The sequence below is a fragment of the Folsomia candida genome, unplaced genomic scaffold, assembly GCF_002217175.1.
Source record: "Folsomia candida strain VU population unplaced genomic scaffold, ASM221717v1 Fcan01_Sc013, whole genome shotgun sequence".
Taxonomy (NCBI): Eukaryota; Metazoa; Arthropoda; class Collembola; order Entomobryomorpha; family Isotomidae; genus Folsomia; species Folsomia candida.
In genome coordinates this window covers 3,499,706-3,522,677 of record NW_019091205.1, presented here as the reverse complement: position 1 = coordinate 3,522,677, position 22,972 = coordinate 3,499,706, and the positions used below count along the sequence as shown (strand labels likewise).

Sequence of the window (22,972 nt, the reverse complement as noted above, 5' to 3'; positions counted from 1 at the left end):
TCATATATAAATTCGATTGTAGTAAAAATCCCATTCTGCCCCGACCACATCCTCTGGCACCAGTGAGGGTGGTCCGATTGACCCCAGGAGTTGGTAGAATTCTCCCCTTGGGGTCATATGTATGATGAAACAAACCGATCTCGATTATTTCAATCTATTCCATATCATAGCTTATAGCATTACATTTTTAAGTGTGCAGCCGAAAAAAGGACCAGCCAATCCCTGAGTTTCCCAGGTTTTGGAAGGAGGATCTTCCACACATGTGTATCCCACTGTGGTCGTCCTGTCCCGTAGGAACATGTCTCGGAACTGGACTCGGGGCGGGGTGGCATCCATCCCGTCTCGCCCCAACAATTTCATATCGACTAATCTTCGGGATGGGACGACAAAGCGAAATCCCGTACCGTCCCATCCAGTGGGAAAGCCTACTTGTAGTTGCATACTCAGCAACAATTACCCTCGGATGTATATGAATCTAAGCAATTATCAGTATTGCAAACCCGATGAGGTTTCGAACGGTACCCCAGATGAGGGGTGGGTTATAAGACACAGCTTGACCTGTGACCACACCTCCTGACCTCGGGAGTGGCTGTACCTGCTTTGCCTAAAATTACACTAAATAGGAATTGAGAAGAGCTTTTCAACGACACCCCACATGATGGGAGTAGTCATAAGACACATTCTGACCTTTGACCACACCCCCTGACCTCGGGAGTGGCTGTACCTGCTTTGCCTAAAATTACACTAAATAGGAATTGAGAAGAGCTTTTCAACGACACCCCATATGATGGGAATAGTCATAAGACACATTTTGACCTTTGACCACACCCCCAGGGGGTGTGTCGGGCATTACTGGACATACCCAAAACTACACTTGACAATCATACGCCGACTCCCGTCAACAGAATTACGAAAGCTTCATTGGTTTTAAAGTTATGGGTTTTGCAAAGAATATAGCAATCCGGACCAGTGTGGATCGGGGTGGTCATGTTAAATGCTAATTTGACTGATATTTAACGATGACAAATTTTAAACAAATGTTACATTAAACTTTAATCAGGGTGGAAAGACTTTTTTCCAATTATAATTTTGGATATAATTACACCGTTTCGCTTCTTGTGCCTCACCGTTATCCAAAGTATAGTTTCGAAAACCTTACATCGTGGCAAGCATTTGTGCAAAATTGCAGTTCATTCGATAAAGCTTCTCGAGCTATATAACGCTTTAAGTGCAAAAAGCATGAGGGTGGAAAGAATTTCTGCCTATACTGTATGCCCATATTATCACTTGATTGGATGATCACGGGTATAGAACAATAAATTTATGAGGGTGTCAGTCGTATGAGAAGAAGAGGATGAAACCACATTGAGAAAATTAACAACTTCTGAAATTTGAGTGAATGAACTCCGCATTTTCACTCCGCAAACCTTCATTTTTGTGGAGCGGAAGTTCGCGGAGTAGGTCGCCACTGTGAAACGCTCCCACTCTGCACTCTACAAATTTTGTAAAGTGCGGAGTGCAGAATCTGGAGTGCAGAGTATGGTGTGGTGAAATAGGGCCCTGTTCACTTTAATTCACGCGACTGATTATGATAGAGAATGATAGCGAATGAAAATTAATTTGCTGTAATTTGAATTAAAATGAGTGAAAGCTTCAGTTATTTCAGATGAATGACTGTGAAAGAAACGATTTCTCACCCCTTTCATTTTTCACCCTATGCTTAATACAAAGGGCGCGTTAAGAATGAAGTAAGATAAAGTGAAATGTAATGAGTTTAATAGAAAATGACTCAGTGTGAATAAAAATCTTCAGTCAGAAATTGGTAAGACTTAACTTTGAATGAAAACAGGAATTAACTCATCTGTTACATCCGAACCTTAGTACATAACCTCAACACTTTGTTCTTACTACCCTTCAATAATTCGGGTACTACCTCTCCTGTAAAAATTACTAGTCCAACCAACAATAATACTAACACTAGAGCAAATGGAACCCGTAGTTTGGTCAAGTCCATCGTTTCATCCTCACCCCCCGCAGAGTCGGATCGTATTCCGAAAATGATTTTCTGAAAATTCACATCAAACTTTACCCTCTTTCCGTTCATAAGATTTGCATCAATATTCAATCGAGCCCCAATTTTCTCTAGATTCTGGAAATGACAAAAAATCCCCGACTCCACGATGCGAGCAAGCTGTACAGAAAAGAGAGCCCCGAAAAAGTTAGGATCAATCAGCCAGGCGTAATGAGTCGTGTAAAAATCTGCGTCCCTATTTCGTATCGGGGTATATCCTGCGCCAAAAAAATTCAAGATGCTCTCCAATTTCCAGAGGGTTTCGTCCTTATCGATCGCTGCAAAAACTCCTCCCACAGTTAGCCATTCCCCCGAAGAAAGTAGGACTGGACTCCGGGTAAAAGTTGAATTCGCAAATTGTACAATATTTGTTACCCTGGAGTCACAATATTTCACTCTTGCTTGAAAGGTTTCAAACATTCGAAATTTTTGCGATCCGTTTCCCGCAAGTCGTAAAATATGCGGGATTATGAAATCCTTCAGAATGGATGTTTGTTCCACATCCGCTCCAAACATTCTGGTAAATGTTACACTTTGAATCGGATATTTATCCCAGGTCGAAAGTTCCCCCAAAGTGGCGGGAAGTCTGAGCGATCCCGGTGCCGCAAGGGAGGAGATCATGAAACTTTTGTACACATTATTAACCACGACGAAACCCAGAATCCAGGCGCAAAGCAAGACCCGCATTCCGCCAAATAACATCCTATCCGGGAGCGGTTGGTCCAATACGGTTACGAAAAAATGAAGCACAGTTTCCTTGAATTGGAGGATTTTCTTGGCATCAAATTTTCTAAATAGCCCGACAACAAGGACACTTTGGGACAAGATGACGCACCAAATAGTTAAGTCGTAGGGTGAAATTAGCGCTAAATAATCCTCCCCAGTAATCTTAAGCGCGAATATTTGAAATTTCTAGTGCACTTTTTCAGCCCCGATAAACATCCAGGCGTATTTTTCCCGCATTAAGTACTCGTAATATTTATCGATCAACAAGGTCATGTATGCCCCGCCCACGTGGTACATGCTGCGCTGAGTGATTGTATAATTCATTCGTACACTCAGAATATGTTGAATTATGTCTTTCGCCTTTAAAGCGTCGGAACGATTTTTGTAAAAACCGAATCCAGACATCAAAATTTTGATGGCCATGTTGTCCTTGTAGTGAGAAATGGGAAACTGGTTTAGATTCTGGTGCACTTGAAGCCATACCTGTTCAAAGATTATTTGTTCATTCAAAATTCATTCATCGTAAAAGTTAGACAACATTACTGGATCAGTATTCAAATTTGAAAACGAATATTTACTCAGTAAGCATTTTTTACTAATTTTTATGTCAACTTTCCCTTGTTAGGTGGATTTCGCGTTACACCCTATGTACTATATGTGTTAAGCGTGGGGGAAAAAGAAATAATAAATACAATTATTCCTTCATTCTTCGTGAATAAGAAATGAATAAATATTTATTTAATATTCAAAAGTTTCAAAAAAATTATTCATTAATTTATATATTTATTCCTTCTTTATTGAAACAACGAAAGAGAAAAAGTGTATGTAAAACTTGATCTACCTTGTCTAAGGAAATCCTTTCAGAATTTCCGGGGTTTGAGACTCGTACCGGAATTAGGAAATGTGCCATGGATTTCTTCCTTCTCACGCAGGTGTAACAATACAAGGATATTTCAGAAGTGGGGGAATCGTAAAACAATATTTTACTTGTTAGTAAACCTTTGTGGAAAATGGAGATAAATTGTACCCAGTTCTGAGTGATTTTCTTGCTTGGATTAGCAACATCTTGGAAAATGAAATAATCCGGGTCTTTAATCGTACTTCGTGTAAGCAAATAGATGACGGAATCTAAATAAAACGGTTTTTCTTCTTCAGCTAAAACATTGGATAAATCTAAATGTACAACGTAACATGGAATTTTAACAGAGTAAAAGTTTTTTCCTCTATAAAATTCCGTCCTGTTGTGTAAGAATAGTTTGAATGCGAGTGTGATTCTGTGAGAGTCCAGATTTCCTGGGGAGATGTGGTCCAGAATGGTAGGAATTTGTGTGTTATATCCATTAGATGGATGGGATTTCCACAGTTTTGGGCTAAAGGTTACGACATGAAGACTGCAACGTCGAAAAGTTTGGGAAAATAAGGTTTCGGCGGTTAAATTTTTGACACTACCAGTTTCCGAAATTTTTGGTAGAGTGTGTATTAATATGATAAAAATTACTTGACAAAAGTTGTTCATATTTGTAGATATGTATGTTCACAAGTGTTTTTGAGGAAATTGTGTTAGGCTTCAATCAAAAGGTTAGTTTGTTGGTTATATTTCTTCGTAAGTGGTCACGTAGACTATTTACGCTGAAGGGGAAGATTTATGTAGCTAAAACCTGCAATTTTAGCTGGGTTAATGAGTTTCTGGGGAAATTTGTTTACTTCTCTAGTTCCTAGACCAGTGTTCTGCATTATTAGCTCACCCTGCGTAGCATGACAGCTATTGAATTCCTCCTGTCCGTCCGTCTGTCCGTCTGTCTGTTAACGACCTTTTTGCATCAATTGATGCTAATTAAAATGTCCCTGCTGCATTTTTTCATAAATTTATAGCACCGTTGGTATCTGACAATCGGAAACACCAAATGATGCGAAATAATTGGGGGAAGCGATGTAAAACGCACCAATAGTGCAGAATATCCGGAAAAGATAATCCTACAATTTTGACATAAAGTTTTCAAAGTTAAAAATGGCCCTTGGTCTCTCATACTGCGCAGGTGGTGCATACTAATTCGGCCTTTTCTTCATTTTTCCGTTTATATTGCACCCTTGGTGCAAGAATGTATAAAAATTATGCTCTCTTTTGTCGGCTTATTCCGCACCTTTGGTGCAAAGTTATATCTAAATCATTATGAACCTTATTGTGTCGCCTTATTCTACACTACTGATGCAAAAAATCTCAAAATTCTACACTTACATATTCCGATTTTAATGCACCATTGGAACCAAACTATAGAGTTTTATACTTATTTTGTGCACTTATGCGGCACCATTGGTGCAAAATCAACGATCATGGTATCCTATAGAGATAAACAGTTCCAATGTTAGTTATTCAGTATAGGACGGGGCTGGAATGATGTGATTGGCTGGTTCGCAGTTCAAATTTCTCCATGTATTTTTGATGCCGCATAAATGAAGCCGTAGCACTCGCTGCGCACCATCCGTCTCACTTTACCCTTTACCATCTCTTCTCATCACACTTTATATTTTACGTCCCAGAACAAAAAAACAGTTTTTCGTGCTTCGGTGTCTACCACACCCACCCACCATCATCAATTATTAAGTAAGTTTAACGACAAGATATGTCAGAGCAGTTTTACAACCATGCTCAGGATTTAATGTGACTTAATTTTTGTACAGATTTTCGTCATCTCGAATGGAGAATTTTTGCGACTTTCTAAGTTCGAATAATTAATTAAAAACTGAAAGTTGTTGTGATGCAGATTTACAACCAAATTTATTGCAACAAAAATTGATTTAGCATAAATACAATTTTACTTTAATTTTACAAACATCGAAATAATTTCCCGGTTGCAAAATATTTTATTATAAATAGTAGCAATAATTTTCGTGCCTTGAGTATATAAGGAAAATGGAAACAGTTGAATGTGGTTCTGGTTCTTCTTCAAACTGTAGTGAAACTTATTTCTAATCTTTATCTTCTTGTTCATATAAAGGATAAATTAACCCACCCCCCTTTCGGTGGAGACACAGACAATGGTGAAGACACAAATGGGGTGGAGAGGTCGGTAAAACTCTTTGAGAAATTTCTTGAAGGTGGCTAAAAGTGTTTGCTGCAAACGACAGTTTTAGGTGATACGTTTTCCTTATCGATGTCGAGAATTTTACACCACTGCTGGAACCTTTAAAAAAACTAAAATTAGCTATCAGAGGAAAAAGAATGAGAGAAATGAGTTATTTTGCATCGGAAGTTGTACCTGACGCTTTGGCAGAAAGGCGTAATTACGATTTTCTTGGTTTCAAGAATTATCACAATTAGTACCGCTTTATATTTCGGACCGTGACAAACGACGGTTTATTAAATTCAAATAAATGTTTTGAGCAACTGGATTTCCTGCGAAAAATAACAAGCAATTAGTAATTTGAAACCTGCTTGAAACAAATAACGTGTTTTCACCATATTTATGTGTCTCCACCGTTAATTGTTTATTTTAAGAAGATTTTGAAGAAAGTCACACTGAATTTGAGTACATGAAGGCGAATCAGTAATTAAAATGAACGTGTTTCCACCATATGCATGTGTGTGTCCACCGTTAGTTGCTTTTTTAATTTTTGGAGATAAGAAACTATTATTTTAATATTATGGTTGAACCTGGTAAACTTTACTGAAGTTCCTGAGAATTTCACACTATTCCCGAGTCACGAACAAGGTCTCATAGTAATTGATGAGTCTGTAATTAAACAAAATAACAAGGAAATATTGATGTAACAGTTGCTTGCAATAATGAACGTGTTTCCACCATATTAATGTGTCTCCACCGTTCATTATTCTTTTAATTCTAGAGGAAAGAAACTATTTTTAAGATCAAAATAAAATTTACCTTAAGCGAAGTTTTGAAAGTTTTTTAATAGTCTTGACAAAGTCACATTATTTAAGTACCCTTGTTTGGCCAAATAGGTGAACCTGTAATAAAATTGATACATTTTAGTTATCGACTGCTCATTGGTAGCGAAAGAGTGGGTGTGAAGATATAATTTGAATTTGCTTTGTATAAACGCACACTGATAGATCAGATAAATTGACCGGTGGAGACACGGATCTGGTGGAGGAAGGGGCAATAGGTCACAATATTATATCTGCAATTCACAAAAATAAATTTAGTGGAACTTAATTTCCAACAATGAGCGTGTTTTCACCATACATGATTGTACATATATGTGTATTCACCGTTCATTATATGAGAAACTATTTTTGAATCTTGTAAAACTTTAACGAAGTTTCCGACAATTTCACACTGTTACCAGGTCACGAACAACAACTAATGGTAATTGATGAGTCTATACTTCAATAAAATATAGTGCATTACGAAATACAAGTTCCTTGGTCCTTATTGTTGCAGAATCCAGTTAAAGTTGTTATTTACCAGGCTGGCCGGCGATGACACAGATTTCTGGTGGGGGCACGGCAGAGAGGTCGCAAAATTAATGGATGAAAAATTGTCCTTAGCAGTTACCTGTACCAATAAATCGCAATAAATTAACATCCAAATCACTCGTAAAAATGAACGTGTCACCACCATATTTGTGTCCCCACCGTTCATTGTTGAAAGAAAATAGTAATTCTTTTACTACTTACCGAGAGTTGAAGCTTAGAGCTTAACTTGTGGTGAGTTGAAGCGATTTATGTAATTGAGTGGATGTCAGAAAATTAATTTGTAGGATATTAAATAATCTTTTAATTATTCAGCTTTTCCGAGTTTGGCAGCAAGAATGATGGTAAAGGAGACACCTGATTTTGGTGCCAAGAAAGGAGTGAGATTTCCAAGTAATGGGGAAATTGAGATTGGGAAAAATTGAGTTGTGCCACGGCCCTGTTTTTATGGGCGGATGCCCATAAAAAGCGTCAGCCAGGCACAGCATGTGGAACCCCATTTCCCTATACTGAAACAATAACCCTATCTTCATCCTTATTTAAGTGATCTGTATTCGCTGGTGCAAAATTATATACATCCTAATTTATATTGCAGGGTGAGCTACTTCTAACGTTACAACGGTTTATTTAGTACGTTATGAACTTTATGTCCTTCCTATGACTGTCTGCCCGATCGTTTGTTCGTCCTTCTGTCCGTCCGTTCGTTCGTTTGTTCTTTAGTTTACATATATTCCTAAGCTCCCATCCGTGGTTATCGCTGTTCGAAAATTATGGAAATAACTAAAGGTTTGTGTTGTTGACGATCCGAGAAGTTCACGAAAAGGTCAAAAATGGTCACAACCAGTTGAGAAATATCGAATAGTATTGGAGATGTATTTTGCAATCCTTTCCAAAGTGAACTTAACGCCAGCAAAAAATTTGAAGCCAAATGATTTTCTGAAAATTCACCCCAAAATTGACCCTCGTTCCGTTCATATGACCTGCATCATTCGCCAAACTTAATTGAACCCCAATTTTCTCTAGATTCTGGAAATGACTAAAAATCCCGGACTCCACGATATGAACAAGCTGGGTCAAAAATGGTCACAATCAATTGTAAATATTAATTATCTCATGAGACAAACATATATTTTACAATGTTTGCAAAATGGTAATAAACGCAGTAAATACGAATTTCATGGTCTCAGGACGAGTGATTATACATGAATACATATCTATCATGTGAGACATCAGTTTGAATAAATATGTATTCGATGTTGGCAATTACACCATTCTGATTTCGTCACTTGTTTTCATTCCGTTTTCGAAGGATTGTTTAAGTATTTAGTTCCAGCGATATGTAGAAAATATCATATTGTAATATGCAAGCCAAGAGTATATATGTAAATATATAAATGTGTTCATATTTGTCTTACAGTGTACCTGTTTTAATGCATATTTAGTTTGACAATTTCGTTTTTAATTAAGCCCAAACTAGTTAGTGTTTCTGACTATATGTACAATCCATTTCCTGTAAATATTTTGCACATTTCGCATATTTCCTCATATGTATGTGACACCAATCTCAACATTTTGGAAATTTTGGATCTTTTCAAGTCAAGATCAGAAAATATGCGACAATGTATTCAAAATTTCTGCAAGGCTGATATCGCTACCCAAGTAGAACCGAAACGTTAAATCAACGATGCCAATATTAACGTCTTATGGCCTAAAAGTGTCGTTAATTCAACGTATGGCTTGTCCGCTTTTTTCAGGTTGGAATAACGCTGGTGTAGCGTTATAACTAGGTGTTTTTACGTTGCCTCAACGTTAAATGCTAACGTAATTTTAACGTCGTACAATTTCGTTGAAGTTACGTTAAAACCACGTGGTTAACCTTATTTCAACGTGACTTCAACGTAAAAAAGTGGCCAAGCGACACGTTAAAGTATCATCCAAAGGTTCTAGCTGGGTACATATTTTACTCGAGTGTTTACCACATCATTTTTGACTTACTTTACGTTGGTGACAAAACGTATCCGTAATCATTCCAAAAAAACACACCATTATACTTCGCACCTCCGCGGGTAATGATTTGTCGTCTGCGTTATTTAGAGTGTAACTAAGAGGTGCGGCGAAAACGAATTATGTAAAAAGTTCACCCACTCAACTTACTGATGCAAGCACTTTATTAATTGTATATATAAAATATTTAAGTCATACATATTTACATGCATAACCTTAATAAGTAACCCAATTTAATGTTTAAACACAAATGTAAATATGTGCAAATAGAAAGATGCAAACATTGCACTGCTAAATTTGTCTCATTTTGCACACAGTACCAATTATATTTACGTCATGTTTACGTCAATACGTCAAGATTGGAATTTGTTATTTGATTGAATACCTTTGTATAATAGCTTGAATAAATTATGTTTGTCCTGCAAAATAATTATCTGTGGGTTGGACAGTGACGGATTAGATACTTGAGGCGTGACCAAATTCTAAAAATGAACAATGGCACACGGTGAAGTTATTTGCTTGCTTACCTGAATTGATAAGTAGAAATCGGTATAAATACCGTGGCTTTACCCATATTGAAAGTTAATTCCTCCTCCAGCCCAACCATGAAGCTATTATTTGCCACCCTTCTCCTTTGCGGATTCGCGCTGGCCAGTCCAGGTTTGTAATTATCAATGCGGAGATTGCGAATTAAGGTTTTTACACGCATATTTTAAAACACACGCTAAATTTATCATTGTTGTAAATGAGAAACTTTAAGCGTCTACGTAGGTAAGAGTTTGTTGTACAAAGCCTTAATTCACAAACTCTCTAATATTACCATCGCACCAACATTTAGCAAAATATTATCCTTGTTTCATCCAGCCCCGAAACAAGATCGCTGCACGAACGCCGTCTTTCTCGGAGATTCCATAACCGACGCGTTCGACAACGGAAACGGGGCCCCCGTCTGGCAACAGTTTTACGCTCCGATTGGCGCCATCAACACGGGCGTCGGAGGCGACAGGACGACCACGATTATTGACCGGATTAACAATCAGGGCATCATCGATGGGCTCGGGGCTCACGTTGCCGTCCTAAAAATCGGGACGAACGATCTCTCCGGAGGCGTTCCGGAGACCACGGTGGCCCAAAATATTGGCCAGATCCTCAACCTGATTAAGGACAAGAATCGCGGCGTCAAAATCCTCCTGCTCGGAATCCTGCCGAGAAACGGGGTCGACATTCATAACAGGATTAGAAACGTGAACGCCATCATTCGAGGTTACGCGGATAATTTGAGCGTCTTCTATCTCGATATGGAAGCCCAGTTTCAAGGCGATGCGATCGGAACGGTGCCAACGGATTTGTTTTATGATGGGTTACATCTTACTCTGAGGGGTTATGAGGTCTGGGCGGAGACGATGAATACCCAATTCTTCAATTTGGTGAATAACCCAATTTGTCCGTAAATAATTAAATATGGAATTAAATATGGGATGTAAATAAAATACGGAGATTTGTATTCGAAAGTAATTTCATTAATTACTGAATTTTTTGACGAAGTACTTACATAAATATGAACATAACAGTGTTCCGTATCTTGCGTGTTTGCTAAATTTCTTAGATTGCAAGGCCAGAAAAGTGAGAAATCCAAGATGTAAGAAATATTTTTGCGTCATGCCACGTACCTGCCGCAGGACGTGCAGTTTCTTGCCCCTGAATTTCTAGCTTGAAAAATATGTTAATACCAGAAATTACTATTTGTGCTTCTTCCTTGTAAATGATACATTTATAAAAGCTCATTTCCACTCTTTGGGCCCACCAAAATGTTTAAGTAGTAAAAACATTTATTTATGTAGGCACATACATAACTATTAAGTAACAATAAATATGTAATTGTGTGTCATGTCGCACTTCATATGCACCGTTGTAAAATTATACTTGACAACATGTAATTGTTGATCGACGAACTTGTCTTTGTTTCTCATAAAACAATTGCATAAAGTGTGGTCAGATGTAGATACTCTAATTTTAGCAAAATCAACGTTAAAGATAAATTTTTTTATTAAACTGATCAAGTACTTACATATTTATGACGTAAATATTTACAGAATAGGTCGTACATATAATGTGGTAAGCAGAGCAGCACAAAATTATTGTACACCTTTAACCGATTTGTGCTTTCTTCCACATTATCTATTATTACCCACCAGTCTTCATCATTACCTCGCTCCGAATCGTCATTTCAGCCGTGTTAATGGCATACGATGAACCAGCCGCGTAATACCAAAGCCTGACTAACTCTGGCTTTTCATCGTTGCTTGAATTACTATAATCAGAGTTGGTGAATATCTAAAAAAAAAATACGACAAATTATAGCAATATGTTCAAGTAAAAAGTAATTTTGCCAATAGTACATATGTACGTACATACGAGCAAGAGGAATCGTCATGCCACCAGCCAAAGCTAGTCAAAGTTGGGCAAATGTTCAAAAGTTCGTCATTATCGGCAGAATACGCATTAAATTCCAGTCCACGATTGTAGATGAAGCAATCCCCTGGAAAGGAACAAGTTAGAGGCGATTCAAAGTTGGCAGTGGTTATGGTGAAAAACAGAAGAACGATATGGTATAAATATAGCGCCAAGAAGTTCGGTAGTTTAATTATGGTAATTAACTATATATTGTTACCATACGGTACTAAATCTGGAGTAAACTTTACTCTTTATCAAGTCCACATTACTGTGACTTTAGTATAGTTTACTTAATTCTTAAATTTAAAGTGAATTCACATATTTGTAGAATTCAGACTGCATTCACATTTCATTCGAAAGAACTACATTATTTTTAAAATTTTCGAAATATGTATGTACATACGACGTGGTTAATTTTCTCACCTGCCGTTCCTGAATAGCCATCAATCGTTAACCTGTACTTATCCGAGGCACCAGCAACTTTAAAGACGTCATATATCGCGTATTTCTTTACCCCGGCGAAGTCCTCTACATCCACGCGTAGATGCGTATTCCCTTCCACGGTGAGTTGATGAATTGCTTTCAAACCTGATTAAAGTTAACTTGAATATGTATATGACGGGCCTGGTGGAAATTCGTTTCTTTTTAAAATTTCGAACCAAGCCAAAAATCTCCTTGGTGATTTCCAAATCCATTTTCATACGCTTCCCAATCTTTGTTAAAATCCGTGACCTCACTTTTTGACGGGGTGGGTGAAGACCTTCGCATAATTAGGGTCCCCGGAGTATAACCGAACTGTCGTCGTAGTCTGCTGGGGTTAGACATATTAATTATTTATTAACTAGACACTACATAATTATTATTTTTTATGTATGTCTGAAATTATTAATTTTTGAAATGTTAAAGGTTTTTGAATTTGAAAATAAACCGCTTTGTAAAATTGAGTCCGGTGGGAATTCAATTCTTTTTGGAATAGTTGGGAAAATGTTATAAAATAATTCGCACAGAGAATATTTAAAATTCATGTCTAAAAATATTTGTTGATGAAAAAATGGTTGTGAGTTTATTTAATACTTAAATTTCCGAAGTCTTATTTCCTTATGGTCTCACAATCAGTAGAAAAACGATTGGACTGTTTTGAATTACGTCCATAATAATTATATGCTGCGCTTTGCGTGTAAATTTGACTAAACAATTACGTAATTACCTGCCGATTTCTAGGTTTTGTAGTTCCAACTGTATTGATCGGACTGATGCTTGGATTTGTCTGGAATTAACCGAATTTAATATTTAGTCATTATTTATTAGAATTGTCTTTCCATGAGATCAATTTTCTATTAATCACATTGTTTAGGTATGATTTTGACGATCCAGGTGATGACAAATTTTTAGTCTGCAAAATTTCTGAAGTTGTGTTCCTTATCTCCTCTAAGATTGCAAACTGGTCTTTCTCCACAGCTACGAGTTGTTCAACAAATTTGCATGATTCGTGTAAGCTTGTCTGCAAAACATTAAAAGTTTACGAATCCTTTGGTTTTGTATGTTGCATTTTACATAATGACCAAACATGGAATGCCAAAATTTAAGCCACAATTTAAGCCTCGTTTGAAGAAAGTTTGGAGCATAACATACATACATTCTGAATTTCTGATATGAGTATGCCCAATCTGTAGTCCGATGCTACGAAATCTGGGACCTGAAATATTCAAAAAATGCATTTATTAATTAGAAATTAAATATTAAATGCAAGAAACTTAATGTTTTGGATTTAGAAATGCAAAGTACGCAACCCGTTGTCACATCGGATATGATCGCCAGGCAGCAGGTTCAGAATTTTTAGGCTAGTGTCGGATTGATCCGACCAGATCCGGTTAGGAAAATTTCGGATAAAATAAATATGTAATACAGAGGTCGACGCCGACCAATTTACGGCGGCGGCGGCGCCAGTTTTAGGTGATTTTTCGGCGGCGCGGCGCGGCGTCGCAACGGCAAAGCAAAAGGAAATCAAATTCTTCGCCGGCGACGTCGACCTCTGATGTAATATTATTAATTTGTGCTACATACTTTGATGGACCTCCTTATCCTTCGATTGTTATTTTCATATCCATGATTATCATTTATATCGGTCCTGGACTTCAAATATTCGAAATCTCCTTGTAACCGATCCAGCTTTTTGGATAGCGTTGCCAATTCGTTTTTCAATATTTGGCCAGTTTTGTCCAGCGCTGCAATGTCATGTTTGGTTGGTAGATTGGATAACTTAGTGTCCAACTATGTAAATAAGAGGGACATGAAATTATAATAATTATTCATTTCAGTTAAGGGACCATCCAAAAATTATGTCAGACGAGAGGGGGATCTAATGGTATCGTACCTACATAAATATGTTGCACATTTTTCATGGTTAAGAAATACGCGATTTTTGAATGGCATAATTTATGGATGTACCTTATCTGCCTTAAATAGGTAAAACTCGGAACAAATTCGGCACTCAAAAGTATGTACATACGCGTTCAAAGAGAGCATTCTCGATTTTTGGTACATTCCCATCTTCCAGTTCGAAACCCTCGATCTGACGACATTAACAAAAAATAGGTTAAATTTCCATAATGTAATTTTTTGATTTGTTAAAAATGCAGATACATAAAACAAAACTGCTTAAATTTTGAGTAATGTTCGGTCAAAGAAAATGAGACAAGGGTCACTAAAATTTTCAAAAGTTTTAAAATACGCTAATTTTTAAATCTGATTTGTAGGTCAGATTTTATACCTCTGCGGTTCTACGTATTAACATATTTTTTAACGTTTTTTTTAATTCGTAGATTAACTTTTAACGTGTAAAACGTAATAAACAAAATTGATAATTTTAACATTAATCATAAAATTAATATACTTAATAAACTAGCAAAATTCGCATGGATGGCTCACCGCTTTGCAAGATTGTAATACTTCTCCCAAAATTATTGAGAGAAAGATAAAGTTGGAACAAATCATGGTTATGTGTTACTGAAGAATATTAAGAAATATTGAAAATGTTCTCGTATTTATTACCACCAATCCAGCTGCATGACGTAAACCATTACTTGGAAATGATATTGCAGCTTTGGATTAAAAGAAAACCAGGCATTCTAAATAATCTGGTTTCCTGTGAGGATGTATGTACGTATGTTTGATCAAGTTAAAAATTAAACAAGAATAACATTTAATCTAAGGAGGATTTTATTTACTTGAGCTTAAGATGAATCTGGTGCAGAAGTAGGTATCATACGAGGGACCGTGCATAATTGATGTGATGGAGGTTCAAAAACACATGGATAATTTTAGGTGAAAGTTTTAGTTTTCGGAACATTTCGTCAGAAGTGAGTCAGCTTAAGGAGACAAATTTATTTAGGGTGGAGATTAGGGGTGTCAAATCCATTCCGAATTTTCAAATCCGGATTATCGGTTTTCGTCGTTACCCAAATCCGGATTTGAATTCTTTATTCGTTTCATGCATTTCCTTGATATTTTAACGAATCGGGTAGATGTCAAACAGTTCCATTATCACATTTAATTGCAGTCCCAGATTTTGTTTTAGGTATTTTCAATTTTTTAGATATTTCTAAAGATTTTCTGACCATGTGTGTAGGTTGGTCCTGGGCATATTTTCAAGTGGATGCACCGAAAAAGTGTGAAATCTGAAGAAGTTGAGTGTGTTGATGTCAGATATGAAAAAGAAACTATCTGGGATGAATAACATGCAGTTTTTTTTAATCAACACTTTCCTCAACGATTTGTATCTTAATCGTACATAAATATGAGCTGGTAAATTAACAAAATCCGGATTCTGTTCTGACAAAATCCGGATTTTGAAGTATTAGAAATCCGAAAAATCCGGCTTTTTCGAATTCGGAGTATCAGGATTTGGCAACCTTAGTGGAAAACCCTTGATAAGATCGTATGTCTGCTTGTACTTTTGTTTCTCTGTTGGTCCAATGACTCCTGAAAGCAAGACTTGATATTTTGAATATATTTAGGATCAGTGCGGGCTAGTGTGGCCATGCAGCCAGTGCAGTGATTTTCGGAACACCCGGGTGGTCAGATATTTAATTTAGTTAATTTGTCAGTGCACCCTGGTTGGGTTAGGTTACCGACACCGACACCGACGGTGTCGGTAATGTTTTTATTACCAGAGCGTTGACAACGTGGGATGAGCAGGATTTAGCCTCTGTAGATATATTACCTTCCATGATAAATGGTTTCCTAATCGGTAGAATTATATATTTAGTACCTTCTCCGTTAACAATCAAATACAGAAATTAGTCAGAGTGTCAACATACATTTGTGATATACATATATATGTGGTTAATAAATATTAATTTAGGCATTAATTTATCTAATTTAAATTTATGTACATACCCCACAGTCTAATAATGAGAAATAATTGTGTTAAAATTTTATGTTCAATAAAATCAATAGATTTACAAACATCTATATAAATAAGTATCTAACGATTACGATTTAAACTCCAAAAACCGAACAGTTCGCAATATTTTTGAAGTTGTATGCTGTATGTCCTCCAAGACTGCGAACTGGTCTTTCTCAACGGCGAGGAGTTTATCGACAAAGTTGCATGATTCATTTAAGCTTGTCTGCAAAGCGTAAAAAGAGACGAATATACATGTGTAATATGTATGTACATACATAACATGTAACATGAGTAATATGTCATACTAGCGTATAAGCCCGTCTCCCGCCGAGCGACGGGTTTATTTGATTTTCGTGAAAATTATGCGGTATTGTTCATAATTCCACAGAATTAATTTTGTATTTTATCTGTATTATTAGCTGGAAATGTCGGTTGGCAGCGGAAGTGAAACTTTCACTTCCGTCACGGAAAATTACTTTCACTTCCGTTGCAGACAAACATTTCCAGCTTATAATATAAGATAATATAAGATATAAAATGAATATACATATATGTAATAGCATTTTTTAATAAGTACACACATGTAAATACATTGCAAAAAATCGTCAAAAACTTTTACAGAATGGAAGCTTTGTTACTATCAAGTGCGGAATATGGCTCACCTTCTTAATTTCTGATATGAGAATGCCCAATCGGTAATCTGATGCTACATAATCTGGGACCTTACTCTGTAAAAACTGGGAAGATTATAAAAAACGCATTTATTTATTAATTACATAGAGGCTACATAAATCTTAAACTGACTATGAAATAAACTTTCAAATTTCAGTCGAGAAGCTGGTTTCTAGTGAAAAATACATTTCTTTTTCCAAGAAAGCTTCTGTGTACACTCGCACTCTAAATAATTTGGAGACAAATCGTCACCCGTGGGGGTGCGATGGTGCTCTAATTTTGGGTAATGATTTGTAAGACATTTTGTCACCAGTGGGAAATAAGACAGACGTGACGTGACGTCGTCATTAAAAAATTCGATACGTTGATGTGAACAAAATTAAGACAAAAATACTAAATTTCTTTGTGCAAAGACATCACATGTGTTTGGTACACGAGTGATTGACTTACTTATTTCCCGTTGGTGACAAAATATCTTATAAATCGTTACCCAAAAATAAATCATAGTATGTACCTCCCCAGGTGACGATTTGTCTCCAAATTTTTTAGAGTGTACGCAGAAGCTTTCTTGCAAAAAGAAATATATTTTTCACTCGAAGTCAACCTGTTCACGGAAATTTGTTACCAAAAAAATACGGAAATGTTTAGCACATACTTTGAAAAACCTCCGCGTTCTTCGATTCCCAATTTGTTGCCCATCAGCATTATTATTTTCGGTGCTGGATATTAGATATTGAACATTGCTTTGTAAAAGTTCAAGTTTTTTGGATAGCTTTGCAATTTCATTTTGCATAGTTTTGGCCAGTTCTGCAATGTCATCTTTCGTTGATTGATTGGATAACTTGGTGTCCGACTTGGAGGATATGCAAGTGTGGTGATTAATTATCTATTTCGTTCAAAGCAATTAAAAAAAAACTAAAAACTGAGAAAAACTTCGAAAATACATAGATACAAGCTCAAAGAGATTATTAAGGGGTGAAAGCCCTTTATAAGATCGTTATGTCCGTCTGTCTGTCCGTCCGTCCGTCCGTCCGCCCGTCCGTCTGTCTGTCCGTAGCTCCGATAACTTTTGAACGAAAAGACATAGACACTTGAAATTTTGAACGTAAACTCCTAACGTCAAGGGACAGGACGATTTCGAAGATGGACACTGTGACATCGTCACCTGTGACGATGACGTCGTCACAGTGACGAAAAGTGACGAAAAAGTGTCACGTGTCAGTTTTGACATGTGACACATCATTTTTAACTATTTTTCAATGAGGAATTCGAAAATTCATGTCATTTTGTGTTTGGACGTCACCTGTGACGATGACATCGTCACGGTGACGAAAAGTGACGAAAAAGTGTCACTTGTCAGTTTTGACAATGGACACATCATTTTTAACTATTTTTCAATGTCAAATTCAATGGTGACCTCCATTTTGACCTCAGAGGTCATGTAAAGGTCATAGGACATATCTATTTCAATTTCAACTGAAATTTAACCCCGAATTCAATGGTGACCTCCATTTTGACCTCAGAGGTCATATAAAGGTCACATAAGGGTTATCAACTGTTAAATTTGACACAAATAAGACACAAAAGTCGAAAACACGTCAGAAGTGTCAATCTTAACAAATTTTCGAACAATTTGATATTCACATTGACGTATGACACTCCTTTCACCCCTTGGTTACATGCGTTGTAACGGTTTATTTACGCTTTTTGTTACGTTTCCATCTCCGAATTCCACACCCTCGTCCTGACCGAATTAGAGAAATAAGTTAGTACATATGTAGTAAAATCATTTGTAATATTTGCATAATGTAGAAATCATACTAAATTGGGTAAATTAAATACGTAAATAAGGAACAGAACTGTTTGATTTTAGAATAATTTGATAAATAAGTTTTCATTGGTAAAATTTACACCAAAATTATTATGAGGAACTTACAGCCTTACAAGATTGCAATACTCCTCCAAAAAAGATTAAATGGAAGAAAAAGGTGGACGACATAATTGAAAGGACGTGTTACAAAAGAATATGATGAAGATACTGGAAATGTTCTTGCATTTATTATGCAAATGCAAAGTTCCCCATCCAGCCGCATGACGTAAACCTTGGTTTAATGCATTAAAGGGAAATGGTATGGGAGCTTTGGATAATAAGAAAACCTGCCGATAGTAATCTGGTTTCCTGCGAGGATGTTGAGGTCGAGCATTAAATAACGATGGTAATTTAAAGTAGATTTTCATTCTTTACGTATGTAAGCCGAACGACTTGTCTTTAGATAAAATTTCGCTCGGGTACGATGTTGGTGTCATAATTAGACCTGATAGCAGCCAATTAAGGTTTGAATGAACTCATACAAAAGACGACATATTTATGTTACCCAGATTCCAAGTTTTTGATGAGAAACACGAAAAATCCGCTTTTTAACATTGGTTGGTATTGGGAAAATTCCAAAATTTGGGATGAGATATATTTAAAAAAATCGACTTTTTACCATTGAGTTTTCCACAAATACCTAAACAATTCTCGTATTTGTGAGGCATTTAGATGCCTGGGCAATTTATGCTGCACACATTTCTTCCTAAACTCGTCGAAAAAAAATGAAAAATTGATACGATTCTATTCGTTGGATTAATCCAACAGATACGTAACCAGATAAAAAATAGTAACACACGGATGATTTGTTCTCCAAAGTATGTAGATCTGTATGATACCGCAGTACATACATAAATAATATACTCGACAGATTTGATTATCTACATATGTATGCATTACAAATACATTTCTTGATTGAAACAACACCAGGTAGGGTTTGTGCATGTATATGTATTGCATAAATTTGATGAAAATTTCAAATTGTTACTAATTAAAGGCATTGTTTTTGAAAGTTTAAACTTACAAGATATTCACAAGCTTTGTGTCGAAACGAAAGGCGTTTATTTGTGTAGAAAGTTATGGACAATTGATGAAGAGATTAGAAACTATTGATGTTACGAAATTGGTTCATAATTTGTTTTGGCAAAAATTAAATGGATTCATTATTTGTTAATTAATCCATGTAAGTATTCAGTACGACGATTACTTAATAAGAGTTCATAATCTCTGTGGAAACTTTGAATAATTGCATGCTACGCAAATTCACAACTATTTAGAGTGATATTCAATAGTTTGAAACAATAAAAAGATTTTCGTGTTGCATAAATTGTGGCGTCTAGGTTAAAGTGACAACATATACCGAACTTTGCTATAAATTAAATTTTTCTTGAAAAAATTTGATTTTTTTGAAGATGAGATACTTATCTTCAAGTTATGTCATTCTTGTTCTCGTGATTCATCAAGCTGCATGCAATCACCACACCAACGCGAGTTCCAGGAAGTTGAAGGGCTATCGCGTTAGTGACGGTCAGAACTTGATTTACTTTCACGATCTGGGCTGCGGCGGGACCTTCGTGCCGGACACGTTTCGGAAAGTTTACCGAATTTGCGATGATTGTTACGATCTCTTTAAAGAGCCACAAGTCCATGCTGCTTGCACGTAAGAGGGAGGATTATATCGGCAATATTTAATTTGCATAATAATATGAAGATGCTATTTTAGATTACTTAGAAAGCACCAAAAAATGGGATTTTTATGTATTAAAACAATTCAAAATCTATGTATTGGTCCAGTTTTCACAGGTTTTTGTAGAATTTTACTTTCGAACAATTTAACCAGTACTTTTTTAATAAACGGGATATTCAAAATTTTTTTTGGTAGAACTAGTCATGCTGTGAATTTTTATATTTTACTATTTTTTGTTTATTTATTGGATAATGAGTCAACTCACGCAATCATTGGTAGCATTGCAAAATTTGTAAATTCTTCGAATGTGTAACGTTTTATAAAATTTTAAAAATATTTTTAAACAAAATTATGTATGTAAGTATATGTATAGCTTACAAATTCTTATAATTTTCCTCAAATCGTGGGCGTCCCTTTTTCTGTAAAAGTTTGACCAATTACTGAGTTGGTTACCTCAATGCATATTCCAAAAATTAAAAATTAACAAAAATATGACTGCTCAACAATTTGTGTTAACAGACAAGACTGTTTTGGCCAACAATTCTTCTTCGACTGCATGGGAGCTTTGGGTATCAGTTCGGAGGAGGAAACGTTCAAAGAGTACATTCGAGTCTTGGACGGCCTCCCGCTTTACACGTACATTCGGGCCCCACATGTGACCCATTGGGGAAAGTTTGGAGAGTGGGACACGTGTGCGAAGGGGCAGTACGTGTACGGATTTCAACTCAAGACCGAACCATGGCAGGGAGATGATGGGGATGACTCGGCTTTAAATGGGATCAAGTTATTGTGCTCACCACCGGGTTAGGAAGTACACTCTTAAAAATCCAGTATTAAAATAATACCAAGCGGTATTATTTTACGGTAGTGTTGTTGCTAATAATTTTTGGGAACTTTTCTGATACTGAAACAGTACACGCATATTAAATAATTCAAATCGGTTCCTAAAAATCACAATATGTGCACTCTTAAAAATAATTTGAAATTTTGAAAGTAAGTGCACTCTTAATTCATCATTTATTTAGTAAACTGTGTAAACTATGTAAATCCAGAGGAAAGTTTTCTCCAGGATTTAGTAGAGTTTAATAGCAAGTAATATAGAACTCAGAGTTCATTTACATACATACTTTTCGAATGAATTGCTTCATTTTAAGAGGGCATTCGATTCCCCCAACATATGTAAAATAATTCCGCCAACTCCATCCCATCGCAAATTTTTAGTACTTTCAATATTGACATGTCAAATTCCTGGTTTATATATAAAACAAGTGTTTTAATCAAGAAAAGTTGTCACACTTTTGCCCGAGTGCAAAAAATATATATTTTTTTATGATCCAAGGTTTAAAACTCTGCAATGATTTCATAAGTACACTCAAAATAAAAATTTGTCGAACCAACACCGCCGGTGTCAATATATGACTTAACCGCCTTGGTTACAATGTTGAATCCGAGTTATGATGATTTTGATACCGGTCATTATAATGTTATGACCGGCCGGAAAGAATTCATTACTACTCGGAATCACAGTTGTAACCAAGGCGGTTAAGTCATATATTGACACCGTTTTGTTTTGAGTGTAATTACCAAATGTATACGCGCGTGAAATGTAATTATGTATAGGACCCGTCCGGCCGGCGACGCCGATCTACAGCGCCGTTGGCCCTTGGGGTAAATGGGGGGCTGTAAAAACGTGTGAATTTCCCTTTTTCGCCGTTGGGTTCATCTTAAGATCGGAGCCGCCTCAGGACGACGGCGACGACACCGCGGCCAACAACCTGAGGGTGATTTGTCAAGATAACACCCTTCTAACAGGGGACGGGATGAACTGGGGGGTGTGGACGACGCAGCAAGACTGTCCTCCGGGACTCTGGCTATGTGGGATTCGTACTCAAGTTGAACCTCCGCAGGGGTCAGGTATGATTTTACCCGCGTTTGGAAATATTGAAATAAGATGCGGCTTCGTAAACAGTTATTATGAAGCTTCAATTGGTACAAATCCAATAGTGCATGCATTTCAAATACCTGATAAAACAGTAATATGCAAATTTGTTTTGCCAGTCATGTATGTATAATTAAAAATTGTAGTTTTTCGACAATTAATGCAAGATTTGAAAAATTTGCAGACTTCATTTAATGGCGACCTGAAATTACTATAGACAAATTGATATTATATTCAAAAATTTTCAAAAAAAGTTAAATGCATAATTTCATGGTTTTGCGAACCCTAAACCTTTTTTGCATAGAAAATTTGGAAGCTTCAAATATTCGCGAATTAATTATACTAATGCTTTCATACGTTTTACAGGAGATGACACCACTCTCAACAATGTACACATGAAATGCTGCCGAAGCTATTATTAATATAAATCAGTGAAAATAAAAATATCGAATATCTAAAATGGATGTGAAATTTGATTAAGATGAGAGTATAGCGTAAAATTTTATAGAAAAACGTTATACTAATATTTTTTCATTAGCATGTAAATACAATTCACAAAAAACTCGAAATAAAAGAAATCAACCAAAAATTACGAAACTGGAAATAAATTACTGCAATTAATTTTAATACAATTAAATATTAGTTTGTATACAATTTCTGAAATTTATGGTAATTTAGGGGTCACACTTATGTACATACATATCTATGG

At 36.2% G+C, this 22,972-nt stretch overlaps 2 protein-coding genes and 1 long non-coding RNA gene across 6 annotated transcripts; 1 reads left to right on the top strand and 2 right to left on the bottom strand.

Moving 5' to 3' along the window:
* Positions 1-5,373: 5,373 nt before the first annotated feature.
* On the bottom strand, positions 5,374-8,153 carry LOC118437304. Of its 2 annotated transcripts, XR_004836008.1 has the most exons (6): positions 7,434-8,153; positions 7,026-7,311; positions 6,859-6,934; positions 6,679-6,761; positions 6,055-6,528; positions 5,374-5,979 (listed from the first exon to the last, which is right to left on the bottom strand). It is a non-coding gene; the product is annotated as an uncharacterized LOC118437304 (long non-coding RNA). The 2 variants fall into 2 exon arrangements; XR_004836007.1 differs by having other exon boundaries at positions 7,026-8,153.
* A 1,640-nt stretch (positions 8,154-9,793) lies between these two features.
* On the top strand, positions 9,794-10,748 carry LOC110855686 (platelet-activating factor acetylhydrolase IB subunit gamma). The gene is made up of 2 exons (XM_022104099.2): positions 9,794-9,893; positions 10,098-10,748. The coding sequence occupies exons 1-2, from the start codon at positions 9,839-9,841 to the stop codon at positions 10,682-10,684; spliced, it is 642 nt and encodes a 213-aa protein (XP_021959791.1). The 5' UTR covers positions 9,794-9,838; the 3' UTR covers positions 10,685-10,748.
* A 507-nt stretch (positions 10,749-11,255) lies between these two features.
* On the bottom strand, positions 11,256-18,842 carry LOC110855727. Of its 3 annotated transcripts, none has more exons than XM_035856388.1 (13): positions 18,704-18,842; positions 18,470-18,511; positions 17,423-17,653; positions 16,758-16,832; positions 14,616-16,318; positions 14,197-14,259; positions 13,752-13,958; positions 13,324-13,383; positions 13,033-13,188; positions 12,895-12,954; positions 12,111-12,498; positions 11,645-11,772; positions 11,256-11,567 (listed from the first exon to the last, which is right to left on the bottom strand). In XM_035856388.1, exons 5-11 carry the CDS (start codon positions 14,679-14,681, stop codon positions 12,421-12,423), a joined length of 690 nt encoding a protein of 229 aa, XP_035712281.1. In that variant the 5' UTR covers positions 14,682-16,318; positions 16,758-16,832; positions 17,423-17,653; positions 18,470-18,511; positions 18,704-18,842; the 3' UTR covers positions 11,256-11,567; positions 11,645-11,772; positions 12,111-12,420. The 3 variants fall into 3 exon arrangements, with proteins under 3 accessions (XP_035712281.1, XP_035712282.1, XP_021959692.2); XM_035856389.1 differs by lacking the exon at positions 18,470-18,511 and having other exon boundaries at positions 12,111-12,275; positions 12,347-12,498; XM_022104000.2 differs by lacking the exons at positions 18,470-18,511; positions 18,704-18,842 and having other exon boundaries at positions 12,111-12,275; positions 12,347-12,498; positions 17,423-17,786.
* Between the last annotated feature and the right edge of the window lie 4,130 nt (positions 18,843-22,972).

Excerpts from the sequence above, each read along its gene's own strand:
- LOC110855686 (XM_022104099.2), top strand. The coding sequence starts at position 9,839 with ATGAAGCTATTATTTGCCACCCTTCTCCTTTGCGGATTCGCGCTGGCC. Across the intron at positions 9,894-10,097 it reads ATTCGCGCTGGCCAGTCCAG|CCCCGAAACAAGATCGCTGC; the intron begins GTTTGTAATTAT and ends TGTTTCATCCAG.
- LOC110855727 (XM_035856388.1), bottom strand. The coding sequence starts at position 14,681 with ATGATTTGTTCCAACTTTATCTTTCTCTCAATAATTTTGGGAGAAGTA. Across the intron at positions 13,384-13,751 it reads GGATAAGGAGGTCCATCAAA|GTCCCAGATTTCGTAGCATC; the intron begins GTATGTAGCACA and ends TGAATATTTCAG. Across the intron at positions 12,955-13,032 it reads CAAAATCATACCTAAACAAT|ACAAATCCAAGCATCAGTCC; the intron begins GTGATTAATAGA and ends GGTTAATTCCAG.